General features: G+C 40.7%; 1 protein-coding gene across 1 annotated transcript; it reads right to left on the bottom strand.

Moving 5' to 3' along the window:
- Positions 1-5,375: 5,375 nt before the first annotated feature.
- rpsa (ribosomal protein SA) lies at positions 5,376-11,816 on the bottom strand. The gene is given in 9 exon segments (XM_032537323.1): positions 5,376-5,520; positions 5,641-5,664; positions 6,647-6,806; positions 7,447-7,575; positions 8,229-8,285; positions 8,287-8,475; positions 9,317-9,435; positions 9,545-9,714; positions 11,618-11,816. Coding segments are annotated over 9 exon segments (1,026 nt in total). The 5' UTR covers positions 11,701-11,816; the 3' UTR covers positions 5,376-5,425.
- Between the last annotated feature and the right edge of the window lie 3,691 nt (positions 11,817-15,507).

Here is a 15,507-nt window from a genome sequence, read left to right as displayed (position 1 = left end):
AATTTGGGGATGCTTTACAGGGGGGGGGGGGGGGGGGCAAAAAGGGAAAGGAAATGAATGGGGGGGAAGCAGGGTTTAAAAAAAAACATTCTAAAATTTAAAACCCCCCTACCTTTTCGGAAGACAGTTAACGATTGAAAATTCGAAACCACTTTTTTTCAAGCCTTTCCCCCAAGGGTGTTTAGGTAAAAAAGGACAATTTTTGGGGGGGTTAATTCTTACTGTAAACAACATTTTCCTGGTGAATTATTAAGATGATCTGAGGGTTGCTTCTTGCTTGTACAACTCACAGCAGACGTTCTCTGAGAATCTTTTATATCCAAGCCAAATGTGTATTATGTTGTGTGAGTTGTGTATCGTGAATTTTCCAAACCGTAACCTTAATGTTATCGGTTCTGGACCTTCACCAAACGTCTGCTTTCTGTCCCCACAGTCCGAACCAAAAGTTTGTACACATATATTTTATGCTCCACATATATAACATAAATCAAGGTTGAAGACCTATGCTGCCTTTAAAAATAAATAAAAAATTGTTCATTTCTTACACTGCACTGTAACTTTTATTCTTGTATTTTATCTGTTTTTGTTTTTTTTTAACTGCTCTTTGGTGTTTATTGTAAAGCTCTTTGAATATATATTATTTATAATTATACAAATAAAGGCAGGCAGCTCTCCCCTCCCCTCCCCTTTGGCAGGAGACTGCGGTGGTCCATCACGACCAAAACCTCACACCACAACAACAGTTTCTTCCTGGCTGCAGCTGGACCCGTCAACATGTCCCGGGACCCCCCCCCCCCCCCCCCCCCCGCGCGGACTCTTAATTCCCAGAAATAGTCCCTACACGGCACATTAGCACACATCCTGGGCTTTTGTCCCGGGCCATTGGCATAGTATATTACATAGTACAAAGGTTCATAAAGCTGAACTTTTGCACAACCATGCTGCCTTCTTTCCCTTCCTAAAACAGTTATAATGTACACATGTTAGTCTTTTACATGTGGTTTTTTTTTTGCATTATTTCTACACTATTGTTGAAGTTCTCTGACTTCAGAGACATATTGAGGGAAACAAAGTGTCTCCTCTGTTCTTTCTGAGCACGGTGGGAAGTCTGTAGCAGGAGAAGTTAACCCTCTCCTTGAGCTCATGTTGTTTATGGATAAGGAGAACCAGGAAATTGCTCCACAATTAAAATAATAAACTATCGTAATTTACTCCTGCATGCTTTGCACCCTTCATTGCACTATTGCCTCAACCTGTCTATATTGTTTCTGTTAAGAGTGTGTATACATTAGTGTGTATATATATATATAAGTGTGTACTTATTGTTTGTTTTGTTTTGTTTTGTATGTGTAAGCACATCGTGAGCAACGATGACCCAAAGCCAAATTACTGTGTCCTCATACCTGGCAAATAAAGCTGATTCTCATTCTATTGTTACTATATTTATGTTTTTGACTGTTGCATTTATTTGCTTTATTGTTTATTCACTTTTTTTTTACATGGTTTATTGTAAGCACCAAACACAAGTGAAAAACTTACTTTGGCATTAAATCTCACACTACTCTACTTTCTCCTAACCGGTCCAGACTGGGTTATAATAAATAAATAAATAGATAAATATTGAGCATAATAACAACAACAACAACAACAGTAGTTAATCACTGGCTTGTTAACACCACTTGTGCACAACATATTTAGGAGTGGCATCAAAGCCAAAGTGATGCCAGGTTAGGCCGCTCGTGCTCCCGTCATGGTGTCCCCCCTCTAACGAACCAACCTGAGTGAGAGTTGTGTTCACCAGCTCGCCGTAGTTGAACTCGGAGGATCCCCGGTCGTTGGGCTCGGCTAGCGGGAGGTTGAGGCGGACGGTTGGTCTCCCGTCCTCGGTCTCTGCATCGCCTCCTTTCGGGTTTACGTTCCCAAACAACCCGCCTCCTCCACCTCCACCTCCACCACCGACTCCTGACCCGACCGCCGCGGCACTTCCACCTCCATCTTTCCCGAAAGTGAGGTCCACGACCACGGCCTCGTCTTCGCGGCGGCGCTTCTTGCCGGACTCGGAGCTCGGGGGCGGCGAGGTGCTGAAGGACGAGATGGTGACGAACGGCACTTTCCTCGGCGGCTCTGCCATTTATTTTAAACTCTCTTACGTCCAACGGCTGGGCACGCGACAGGGGGCAGCTCGCTAAACCTGGAGACGGTCGACAAGTAGAGCTAGCTTAGCTAGCTCACTCTGCTAGCTAGCTATCTTCTTCAGAATGAGTCCGCTGTGACTTTTATCTCCTTTCAGCCCGTTTTAATCCATCTAGTGTCGTCCCTGGCGGAGCCCCCCGTCACCTACGAAGGACGTAAACAGTGGGAAATAGCCGTTTCAGGTGCTTCCATGTAGCCGATGTTAGCTACCGCAAGGAGGATTCCGTAGTAGCCATCTTGATCGTTATTATCATTATTCAGTGGCTGGGCGTGCGTATGAAAAGAAAGCGGAAGCCGGGGAGGAAGTGGGAACAGCGTTCGTCCAATGGCTGAGCTGAAACACGCCCACCTGACACACACACGCGCGAATGTGGAGGGAAGGATTGTTCTTTACGGGCGGGATGTCCGGACCCGTGAACGCATCTCTACCGTTTACTACAGTGAGGAGTTTTAAACGACGTGTGATGTGTTTGTTGCCCTTGTGACATCCGAAAAATAAACATTACATTCCAACACCTAAAGATAAAGGCTGCACTTCAAAAGTATGAGTAAACTCGAAAGACAAAATGCCAATCAGAATCAGCTTTGACAAATACAAGGAATTTAAATCCGGTTTATTGTTGTCTTTTCTTTTATTTGTACTACACTGTTGACAGATTTTGTTGGCCTTGGCCTTCTTCTACCGTCCAAACCATGCATACATCTTAATTTTTATTTTAACATTTTCATAAACACAAAGAAAATGGCACAATTGTTGCACCAAAAACAGCAGTTATGGTCAAAATATAGCTAGATTCTTGCTCAGGTATAAACCTGTTGGTTGCTCTTCATCCTGGCTCGCTGTTCGCTTTCAGGTTATCTCCCGACATCATTAATCCATCAGTAAAATAGAAACATCATTAATGTACACAGTTTTCATCCAACTACAAGTCAACAAATTATCGCTGCAGTCTTATTTTCAACATTCATATTAACACGTTTATCAGCTGCAAGGGCCCAAAATGACAGGCAAATATATCCAGAGAACGTAAACAATACTTTATCAGTTTCTGCACATTCACTCAGGGTTCAACAAGTCCAATGTAAGACTTCTTTAGACCTTTATGAATGAAATCTAAGACCTCTGTCAAGACATAAAACTACAAAATGCAGAGTCACAGAAGTACTTGCATAGTAAATACAATCAAAACTGTATGAAAGCGACACGGAGTATAATGATTTGTAGCCTACATGTACAGCAAATTATATTTGGACTTGATAGAAAGACTAAAACACCAAAAAATAATGAATACATAAAGATTTTATTGGACGTAGGAACATTTAAGAGCCCTTTAACCCTCGTGTTGTCTTCCCGTTAACCATGAACTTGTCCTCCCAGGTCAAAATTAAGATTTTTGTTTGTGCTTTTCCAATGTTTTTGTCACTTTTTCTGATTTATTTGTCACTTTTTCCAGCTTTTGGCGCTTTTTTAATAACCTGAGCTGGTTTAATAACAGGTTTTTTACACTTGTTCTTGGAATTCATGGTCAACAAACCTCGTTTATATCAAATCATACATAAGTTTTTAGTTAAAAAGGCAGAAATTATGAATCATTTTGACTGATAGTTAAGATCAGAGGATGTTGAGTGGATCTCAGATGGGAAGATGTCAAAGTTTAGTCCGAATACTGTTTGGAAACCACTAAAAAAAAAACAATTAAAAGGCTATAAGATTAAATAAAACACTCCAAAAATTAAATGAAGGTCATCATAAATTTTACCTGAAGAATGTTGTATGGATTCATCCATGATACTTTTGGGCAATTTGGTTGAAAGAAATCCATATTTCAGATTTAAAACACTTGGCATTGGGTAAATTTGACCTTAGGACAACACAAGCGTTAATATTATTTAGGACCTAGAACACAACACTTTCATTTGGCCCGTGGAAACCGTGTCACAGGCGAACCGTGCTCGAGTTAAACGTATTTTAAATAAAGCTTTCCAGGTGATCCTTTACTCAACGTCCATTACATCCCGAGCGTTTAAAGGCCTGTGCAACATTTAGGGTCAGGTATTTTATTAAAATGGTCAGCTACTACGTTGAGTCCCTCTGTACCTTTTCCCCTGTACTGAGCACCTAGTCACGTCTTATCCCACTTGTATAATGTAACCCTCACTAACACATTAATGTATTTATTCATGGGTCATCTTCACCTTATAGCCGTTTCAGTTAATCCTCTGATGAGCATCAGGGATATGGAGGAATTTGGCTTTGTGCTGACTGCAGTAATGTGTACACAACACCAGTATTCATTTTCCCCCCAAAGTCACATTCAAGTTAAACCCCTTGAGTTAGAAATCAGCTTCCTGTATTCATGTTTCTAAATACTGAAGTAAAGTATAATTAGATGGTTGTGTATTTACATATAAGAGAACCAGCTTAACCCTCATGTTGTCCTTGGGTCAAGTTTTCAGGAAGAAAAAAAAAAGGCCATTGAAATATGAGCTGAAAACATTAAAAATAGCTAAAAACATTGAAAGAAAAAAAAAAAAAAGTACCCACAACACTGAAAAAGTGACAAAATGATTTTAAAAAAGCAAGCAAAATGGTTTTTTCATGGTTGATAGGAAGACAACACAAGGGTTAAAATAGATGTTGTGGGAGATCGGTATAAGAAAGTCAAATGAATAATGTATGACTTTAATTTCTCAAAATTTAAATTATTTTCTCTTGCCAATATTGTGGGTTGTTGTATGGATTGTATAGGATTGGCCAAAATAAACCTTTGGATTAAACAAATTCCTTTTACGGTTAATTTTGTCTTCTTGTGTTACAAGTTTGTCGTTTAACTTATCAACTTCACATTCACAAGTTCCCCTTCGCTTAAATCAGATCACCTGCTGCTGCAGGGGACATTAAAATTACAGCCATAGGTCAACCCCCCCCCAAATACTTATGACTTCCTTTACATGAATAGAGACATTTGCACCATAACTTCATACAAGAAAAAAAGTCACAAAATGTTAGAAAAACTCACCAGAATGCAGAAAATTTAGTGTTTAAAACTTAAAATTTCAAATTTTCTCAAAAGTCGAGATCTCAGCCTCTCACCCCCCCCCCCCCCCCCCCTTCAACTTTACCTAAAGTTTGGCCCTTGATTACAGCCAAAAGGTGAAGGTCAAATAAAGCAACCGAAAAACAGAGTCAAAGTGTGAAAACACCATTTTATTGTCGCCTTAGTTAGATAATTTAGGACCAATCGGCGGCGGCGCCCCCCCAGTCAGACGCCTGGGCGGTGGGGGCGGTGGACCAGTCCTCCGTGGCCGGCTGAGTGCTCCAGTCCTCTGCAGGGAAACAAAAAAAAACAAAAAAACAACCACATTCAGCATTCAAGAAGGACATTAAAAAAACTAAAAATGTATTTTTGAAATTCATTTAAATGCAACTAAAAATAATGCCAATACCTGTCTTCGTTACAGCTGCAGCAGCTGAAACGATAACACACAGTTTAGTGTTAAAGAACCAACATTAAATGGTGGTTTTGATGCAAGTTTAGTCCAGCCACGGGTGCAAATCCTTGGCAGGATGGTAAGGGAAGACTCAGATACTCATTGGGAAACTCATCCCTGAATGGCTAGTAGTCTTTGCCTGCTCTGGTTGGGTTGGTTGGTTGGTTAGGCAAGACGAGTGGGATTGGTTAGGGTAAGAATGTCAGGGCGAGCCAATCAGGGATCGGTCTTCCCTTAACCATCCTGCAAAAAAGGAACTCATCCAGGTCTCGGTCCCCAGACCTCAATACTTTAACCCTTGTGTTGTCCTCAAATTTGACCGGTTCACAAAAACTTTCTATATCGGAAAGAACGTTGAAAAAAGTGGCAAATGTTCAAAAGAACGTTGAGAAAAAAAAAAAAAAAAAAAAAAAAAAACACACACACAACACACACTGGGAAAAGGGACAAAGAAATTGTAAAAAAAAAAAATTGACTGAAACATAATTAAAACGGAGTTGAAAAAGTGACAAAAAAATAGGAATACAATTGACAACATTGAGAAAAGTGTAGAAAAAGGACAAAATGTTGAAATTTCAAACCAGAAAAAACACCAAGTTGCAGGTCAATGGGAAGACACCACGAGGGTTAAGGCAAGAAACGAGTTGCTTCTGAAGTCAGAATATCAAAAAATTGCCTCATTCGATACCTAAAGCATGTAGCATACCTCCATCAAGATCTAATAAGGCTTGTGATTGGCTGTCCAAGTCTTCGTTATGCAGACTGGTTCAACAGTGTGGTATTATGAAAAGCTTAACTACACCGAGTCACATTGGTGTTGTCATGTTTTGGTTAAAATTCTACAAAATTGGTATTGAATAGAAAGAAAAAAAAGTTAAAGGAACTGGTGTCAAAAGTTAAGAGTATTGAAAATCTTTGATATCCAGCTCTAGATCCAGCAAAAGTGAAGGAGTGGTCTTACCAGTGGGGAACTGTTGGATGGGTACAGACGGCACGGCAACGCCCTCGGACCAATCAGCCACCTCGGGCTGAGTGAACTCGGCAGCGGGAGCGCTCCATTCGCCCTGGAACTCCTCCTTCCCAACGGCCTTCTCGGCTGCAGCCTGCTCCTCCTTCTCAATCTGCATAAAACATGTGTTAAAAACAAGTGCATTAGAGTAATAACACATTTTCTTTGTAATGCACTTTACATTTAAGACAAACCTCAAAGTGCTACAGATAAGATCTTAAAAGATAAAAAGCATCAGTTTAAAATATATAAATAGTTCAACAACATGGGCAGGCCTACTCGTTCAGGGGTCAACGTCAAATTTTACTTACATGAAGACAGTTTTTCAGGCTCCTGTGCAAATTATTTAAATTTACAATGTCACAGACACATCACTGACCGTGTCCTAGGTGTGAAAGCTCATACTTAAAGTGGAGGCTGTTTAAGATAAATAAAATCATTTAAGAATTAACTAATGACAGGTGTTTCTATCCAATTGATTTGACAGCATACTTATGTTTGGCTGTGCAATTAATCAAATTTTAATCTATTTGTTTCATCAATACACTGTACCGCAATGAAAAAAACCGATACAATGACGGGCAAAAATGATCTAAAGCCCTTTTGATTGTTCTGTTTGATTGGCCGAGGTGGCGTTTTACCTACCTCGGGTCATTGGACAACCCTTCATGTTAGACCCTGTTGCGTAACCTTATATTCAGCAACATCAAGCCTCTGTACATTTCTCTCAAGGTGCGCTGCATTCGTCTCACCTCCTCAGGATCCCTGTAGAAGTACAGATCAGGCATGACCTCCCATGGGTGCTCCCTGGAGATGGTTCCCCTCATCCTGAGAACCTCCCTGGCCAACATCCACCACATCAGACCCACTGAGTGGTGACCCTGGAACACAGGTACAGGCACAGACTGGCTATGGATAACCGCACGTTGCTCGTTATACAATACACGCAGTTGCATGAAGATCAGGGCCGCCCCCCCCCCCCCCCCCCCAGGGTTCTCCAGGTTCAATTTAAGACCTTTTTTGAAACCACCTAGGATGAAATGTAATTATAACTTTACAGCTATACAATCTAAAATCAGCATGCATTTACAGCCTGATAATATTCACCATGTAACATTCCCTGAATTAAATAAAACTTATGCCAACTTTAACTTTGTGAGGTTTCTTACACTAAAATTAATACATTTGTCGCAGTAAGAACCCTCATGCTACAAAACTAGCAAATTAATTTGATAATAAATTACTTTCACCTTAGCTTTTGTGTTATTTTGTCAAATATTTTAAGATATTTAATCCTAGAAAAAGTCAAATGCACGACCCTGGAATATCTACAAAACAGTTTTGACCTTTTTGTGGCAAGACCTGGACCTCCACCCCCCTGCGTGGTTCAGAGGAAGGAGGTTAAAAAAGGCCAAGCATTTTTAATTTAGCACACGTCCTACACCCCGCGCCGCACAGACAGGACAGCGCCGGGCTCTAACGGTGTGCAAGTTGCAGGACTTACCGTTAATGTAAGATTTATTTAGTGTCTTACCTTGTTGTTACAGGGGATGGCGATGTCCACGTATCCCAGCGGGGAGTCGGTGTTGCAACAGGGCGATGGTGGGGATGTTGACGTAGGACGCCTCAGTCAGGGGCTGATGGTCAGCACGGGGGTCTGTCACAATCAGCAGACGGGGCTCCCTGAACGCAGCCTGGATCTGATTGGTGAACGTACCGGGGGTGAACCGGCCGTGGAAGGTGGTGGCACCGGTGGCGGAGGCAAACTTCAGCACCGCTCTCTAAAAGTGGACAGAAAGAGCAGATTGTACCCAAAAGCAAGGTAGATGTTTGTAGAGCACGTTTCTGCAACAGGGCAATTCAACATGCTTTACATGACATGTTAAAGAACAGCAAACAACAATTAAGACATTTTTATTTAACCTTTATTTTTACCAGGAAGTCCCTTGAGACCTGGTCAAGACGGCACACCAGTTACAATAAAAACAGAAATACAGCATCAACAAAATCCCACATAGAGGAAAGGACCAAGTCACATGTGACAGTTGCCTTTTTGAGTCACATGGCATTTTAACAACGCCTTACATTCATTAAATGGGACTATAGATCATTTAGATGGAGCAAGTTTTGCACGTTATTCCAAGACCATGGAGCGAAGTAAATGACATGTATGAAATACAACATAATTGAAAAGACATTTAATTTCCAAGTGTTTTGAACTGTGGCTCAGGTCACTATCAAACCCCAATCACGGGACAGCAGTCCTAATGGTGTTAGCGAAAACCCGGCCGGCTCAATCTCGCACACTTCCGACACCTGAACACCGACATCAGTGCCCGGCTTTAATGGTGTGCACATCATACGTTACTGTGCTAATGTCCCACTGTAGCTGTAGATTTACGATTGAGTAGTAAATCCAAAATCACATAGGCATTGTCCCAAAAAAAAAATAAAGAAAATGTGATACATCCCAGGTTCCCAAGTTGAAGACAAAATAGTTATGCTCCCATCAAAATAAATAAACGCTGACACGTTTCCAAGCCTCGGGAACTTGAGATGTGCTACCTTTTTTCCCCCCCACTTTCTAGGACAATAAATCAGACATCGAGTGTTTTCCTCTACCTGTCCAGTGTTCCTGGAGGAGATGACGCACACATCAGCCGGGTTTTCGATGGCAACGATGGCCCTGGCTGCCAGCAGCAGCTTCTCCCAGGTCTTCTTCAGGTTGATGATGTACACACCTGGTGATAAGAGAAACTAACTATTAACATGTGTAGTGTAACCACAGTGGAACCTTAAAAAAGGTGTTTTTACGGTCTATCACATGACAGGATCTCTTCAACCACTCACCGTCGCTTTTTCTCTTGTAGACATACTGCTCCACCTGGAAGTCCAAGTTGGTGCCTCCCAGGTGGGTTCCTGCTGCCAGGAACTTCAGCACGTCCTCCTCCTTCATTTGAAGGACATCCAGACCTCCGGACATCGTGACCACTTTCCCTGCGTTACGAGTGATGGGAGAGCTGGAAAAAAGGATTTAAAAAAACCATTGGTAAACAACAAACCGTTACATTGTCGATTCATAACATGAAACAAACATGTAACCACCGCTAACTTGTGTTTTCATTTATTTTTACTACTGTATTGTCCGGTTTTTTCTTCTTTTCATTTTGTTTCTTCATACTAAATGCTACTATCCTTTGTCTTTCTTACTGTAACTCCAACCTGCCTATTGGACTGCAGATGGAAATTAGCCTGAATTAATAAAATGGTGTGCATGCATCACGTTTCCTTTGACATATGAGCCAATTCTGGTTGTAATTGTTTATAGTTATTTAAATGGTTTTAATTTGATTCTTTTATTTGCATGTCCTTGATTTCACAATTGTTTTCGTGAAGGGTAGAGACACCGAGGGGATCACCAAAGGCAGCACTAACATGGACTAATTAGTGTGAAGGTATCTCAAGTAGGTTAGGGTTTTACCAGTCTTAATGTTTTTACTTTTACCTTTTATTACTTGTGTTTTCTGTTTTTTAACTGATTGTGTAAAGCAGTTAGAATTGCCCTGTTGCTAAAATGTGCTCTACAAATAAAGCTGCCTTGCCCAATGACTTGCGTGGCGTTTCCATTCCAGTCGCTATAATTCACTTTTGATGCACTGCTTTCTAAAAATGCATTGTGTATTTAATTGGGTGTAATCTCCACTATAGCAAAAATGAGGGCTTTTCCCTCTATTATACCTCTGAGAACAGTGTCACCAGGATTATTTCTTACTAACAACTTGAGCCTCACATTTAATGTAAGACGTCTCTGATATTACTGGCTAACTTAACTAAAGTGCAAATGCTAATTTAAGTTGATTGACTAAGTACAGGTAACGTGACGAAGGTCCAGATTCATAGCTTTTAACCCTTGTGTTGTCTTCCCATTAAAATTGAAAAACCACTTTCGTTGAAGCTTTTTTTCCAATGTCACTTGTCACTTTTGACATTTAACACTACGTAACACTAATTTATTAACTTTAGTTTTACAGTTATTATTGGAATTCATGGTCAATAAACCTCATTTATAGGAAGTTATACCTAATGTTTGAGTTAGAAAAGCAGAAATTAGGAATTATTGAGACTAAAATTAAAGGAATGGATGTTGATGATAATCACAGACTGGAATATGTCAACTTTTACTCAACACTATTTCAACAACACTTCCATTTGTTTTTCAAGTGCTATAAAATTGAATAAGACGCCCCAAAATTAATGAAAGTAGAGATGTGTACTTGGCAAAGAGCGTTGTGTGGAATCAATCATGTTATTTTGGGGAATTAAGAACATTGATATAGGACAACATGAGGACAACATGAACGAGGGTTAATATTTTGGTGATTAGCGCCACTTCCTGACTCTAGAAACACATTATGGAGAGAGCTAGCTAAAGTTAGCCCTCATAAAATATTATTAACAGTCTAAAAAGTGTTGTTTTGTTGGTTATTGACAGTAATTAAGCCTCTTAAATCAATTACATACAGAATTTAACCGTTACACGCTTGACACTAATGACGAATATTACTCTTCCGTTTTATTTTAAAAGGCCTTTAAAGCCTAAAACCACGCTAAACACACTTAATCTTATCTTAAATCATCGCTAATGACCGATACTTTGCCAAATTAAGCTGCAACCATAACGTCTGATGTGTATTTTGAGTCAGGCGCGAGGGGGAACACTACGAGCTGAGCGCGTGTCAGCGGCTAGCAAGTTAGCTAGGCACTTTAGCATTTTCTACTTTGCGATAATTTTATACGACAAAGACACGACAGGTGGGTGTTGTACTGTCCCGTGGCGTGGTTAATAATCACGCCATCATTACTTAAGCTTGTTGGCGTCATTTAATGGTTTATTATCAAAAAATACGACGGTTGAAAACTCACCACGAAACAACGCCGTATGGAAATCTGACCAGACGGTGAAAAAGAGGGCGCTGGGAGGAAATGACGTACGATAAATACCCCATTTCCAGGCCTGTGATTGGTCGGTTGATGTGAAAGGGGGGCGGGCGTTGTTCTTGTAGTGCTGTGAGTTGGCCACTGGGCGGTGTCGTGTGCCGCGATGGGAGCGGCAGAGCGGAGGAAAAAGCACAGCTCAGACCGGCACGTCTCGGACGGGTATGGCTGCAGCCTGGAGCGTCCCATGTCATCCGTCCCGTCTCATGCGGTCTCGTCTCACACGGAGGTGTGTCCAACGGTACATCAAGAGGGTCAAAATTAAGATATCGCGAATAATTTTCCAGATGGAGTCACGGGTAAATTATAGTTGCAGCTATAGAAGGATTTTTTTTTAGTTTGCCTATCATCTGCATTTATTTTAGAGACGGACATATATTTTTAAATATTTAAAAACACGCCAAATATTTTGTTCATTAGCATGATAGTTGACGTGAGCTTTTACTTTGAAAAGAGAGATGTTAGTATTTTATTCCAGATGCGAGCTTTTATTTTGAAAAGTAGAAACTCGGGAATGGCAGAAGGATTTTCTTTAGTTTGCCTATAATCTGCATTTATTTTATAGACGAACATATATTTTAAGTGTTTTTATTCATCAGTATGATAGTCTGCATTTATCTTATAGACATGTTTAGTTAAAAAAAAAAAAACATATTTTATTAATTTATAAAAAAATTATTCGCGATTTTGCATTTTTGACCCTCTGGATTTACCGTTGGACACGCCTCCGCATGAGACGAGACCGCACGAGACGGGACGGATGACATGGGACGCTCCAGGCTGCAGCCATATACTCTCGGATGGGTGTCCCATATTAAGAAAATGGAGATGGAAAGACCATATTAAGACAAGGCCGAGACGCCGACTCCTCGGTGAAAGACTGACCTGTGTTGCAACCGTATTTGCTCGAGATAAAGAGTTCCAGGCCGAGGGAACATCATATGTACACAATGTCACAACGAGTTGAGAAATAAGCTCTGAAAAACTAATGCTATGACACAGGACATGGTCTCATGTGGAGATGGTTATTCTGTAATTTCAAAGCACTGTACACATCAATATTGTTTCTTGTATCATGGCATTTGCACTTTAAAATACCTTTTATTTGACGCCATTTTGCTTCCTTCCAGTCTACCATATGATCATATTTGTCTGTTGTTTGCCTGTAGTTCTGATGTGTTTACTTGTTTGTGTGTTTTTGTTTTTTGCTGTTATTGTAGAAAATGCTGCTGCTGTAATGACAAAATTTCCCCGTTGTGGGATGAATAAATTATAATCTAATCTAATCTAATCTAATCTATAGGAAATCATGGTGGGAGTCTGAACAGACACATGGCTACATAGATTCATGTGAAGTGGTAATGATGTGTTGATTTAACGTAGTTTTTGGATGAGTGCCACGGACATTAGAGCCTACAAAAGAGGCTAAAAAAGAAGGAGTGGGCGATGAGTCACACGGTGGTGTGCCAGACATGTTTTTGGAGTTGTTTTCTGGGGAAAGTCCAGGTTTTCAATTCAATTTCATGTGCTGTAGGACTGTGTCAAATCATAACAGCGTCATTTTAGGACACTTTGCAGATAGAGAAGGTCTAGACCACACTCTATAATTTACAGAAACTCAACAGTTCCCCCCAGAGCATGCAAAAAAACCCTCTTATACTATAAATTACCACTTTCAAATACGTTCTTTCATTCATTTTGTCAAAAAATTCACACTGTGTGCCAACTCCGTAACTAAATTATTAACTTTAGTTTTACAGTTATTTTTGGAATAAACCTCATTTATAGGAAATTATACCTAATGTTTGAGTTAGAAAAGCAGAAATTAGGAATTATTGAGACTAAAATTAAAGGAATGGATGTTGATGGATAATCACAGACTGGAATATGTCAACTTTTACTCAATACTATTTCAACAACACTTCCATTTGTTTTTCAAATGCTATAAAATTGAATAAGACCCAAAATTAATGAAAGTAGAGATTTGTACTTAGCAAAGAGCGTTGGAATCAATCATGTTATTTTGGGGAATTCGGGGAAAAAAGAACATTGATAAAATCGGTCAATTTGACCAGAAGACAACATGAGGGTTGATATTCCCGGGTTTTTTAGTCCGATACCTCTGGATCAGTTCTTACTGGACACCCTGCAGATTCCAGTAGTTTTTAAAACCTCTTCTAGTGAAGGAAAGTGTATTTTACATTTTAAAACAGCGTTAGAGGACCAAAGTGCTGTTTAAAAGAACTTCTGTCTGAACAATTAAGACGGGACACAGATGAAACACTGGGTGGAAATAAGGTGAATATAAAGTATGCCGTGCCACGGTGACCCCGGCACAGCCCGGGACAAGAGGTCAGCGTGTCATCATATCTGCACTTTAACATCTCAGAGGTCAGCATGTCATCACATCTGCACTTTAACATCTCAGAGGTCAGCGTGTCACATCTGCACTTTAACATCTCAGAGGTCAGCATGTCATCACATCTGCACTTTAACATCTCAGAGGTCAGCGTGTCATATCTGCACTTTAACATCTCAGAGGTCAGCATGTCATCACATCTGCACTTTAACATCTCAGAGGTCAGCGTGTCATATCTGCACTTTAACATCTCAGAGGTCAGCATGTCATCACATCTGCACTTTTAAAATCTCAGAGGTCAGCGTGTCATATCTGCACTTAACATCTCAGAGGTCAGCGTGTCATCACATCTGCACTTTAACATCTCAGAGGTCAGCGTGTCATATCTGCACTTTAACATCTCAGAGGTCAGCGTGTCATATCTGCACTTTAACATCTCAGAGGTCAGCGTGTCATCACATCTGCACTTTAACATCTCAGAGGTCAGCATGTCATCACATCTGCACTTTAACATCTCAGAGGTCAGCGTGTCATATCTGCACTTTAACATCTCAGAGGTCAGCATGTCATCACATCTGCACTTTAACATCTCAGAGGTCAGCATGTCATCACATCTGCACTTTAACATCTCAGAGGTCAGCATGTCATCATATCTGCACTTTAACATCTCAGAGGTCAGCCAGGCTTCAGACGCAAACGTCCGATCAATTACATAGATTAAAAAAAAAAAAAAAAACTACATCCTGCACTCTGCTGTCGCTACACCATCGCCATTTATTGAAGAAACTAAAGTTCTGGCCCCACTGGACCTTCGTCATGAGTATTTGCTGTAATTTAGATTGGTACAATAGGTAGTTTTGATATTTAAGATGCGCCTTGGTAGCTGCTCTGGTGGAGCACGCGCCCACATATAGAGGGTTACTCCTCGAGGCAACAGCCGCAGGTTGGACTCCGACCTGCGGCCCTTTGCTGCATGTCGTTCCCTCGCTCTCTCTCTCTCTCTCCCTCTCTCATGTCTTCAACTGTCCTATAAATACTATAAAGGCCCCCAAAAGTTTACTCACACACACACACACACACACACACACACACACACACCCACACACACACACACACACACACACACCAACACACCCACACACACACCAACACACACACACACACCACACACACAACCACACCCCACACCACACACACACAACCACACACCACACACACACACACACCAACAACAACACACACCCCACACACACCCTTTGGATACTGTTGAAGTAGGTCCAGAGGGACCAAAAAGTTTCTACAGTAAATGGTGATGCTATAGCAAGAGCAGAGTGTCTATTGTTAAATTTTCCAACGCACCTGCATTGAAAAATTATTTTTCCTAAAATAAAATGGGTCCTTCAGGATTCATGTTCCACATAGATGTATTTGTAGCGTGCTTTATTTTCTTAAAACACCC

Source organism: Etheostoma spectabile, chromosome 15 (genome assembly GCF_008692095.1).
Source record: "Etheostoma spectabile isolate EspeVRDwgs_2016 chromosome 15, UIUC_Espe_1.0, whole genome shotgun sequence".
In the NCBI taxonomy this organism is placed as follows: domain Eukaryota; kingdom Metazoa; phylum Chordata; class Actinopteri; order Perciformes; family Percidae; genus Etheostoma; species Etheostoma spectabile.
This window is presented reverse-complemented; position numbering and strand designations above follow the sequence as displayed.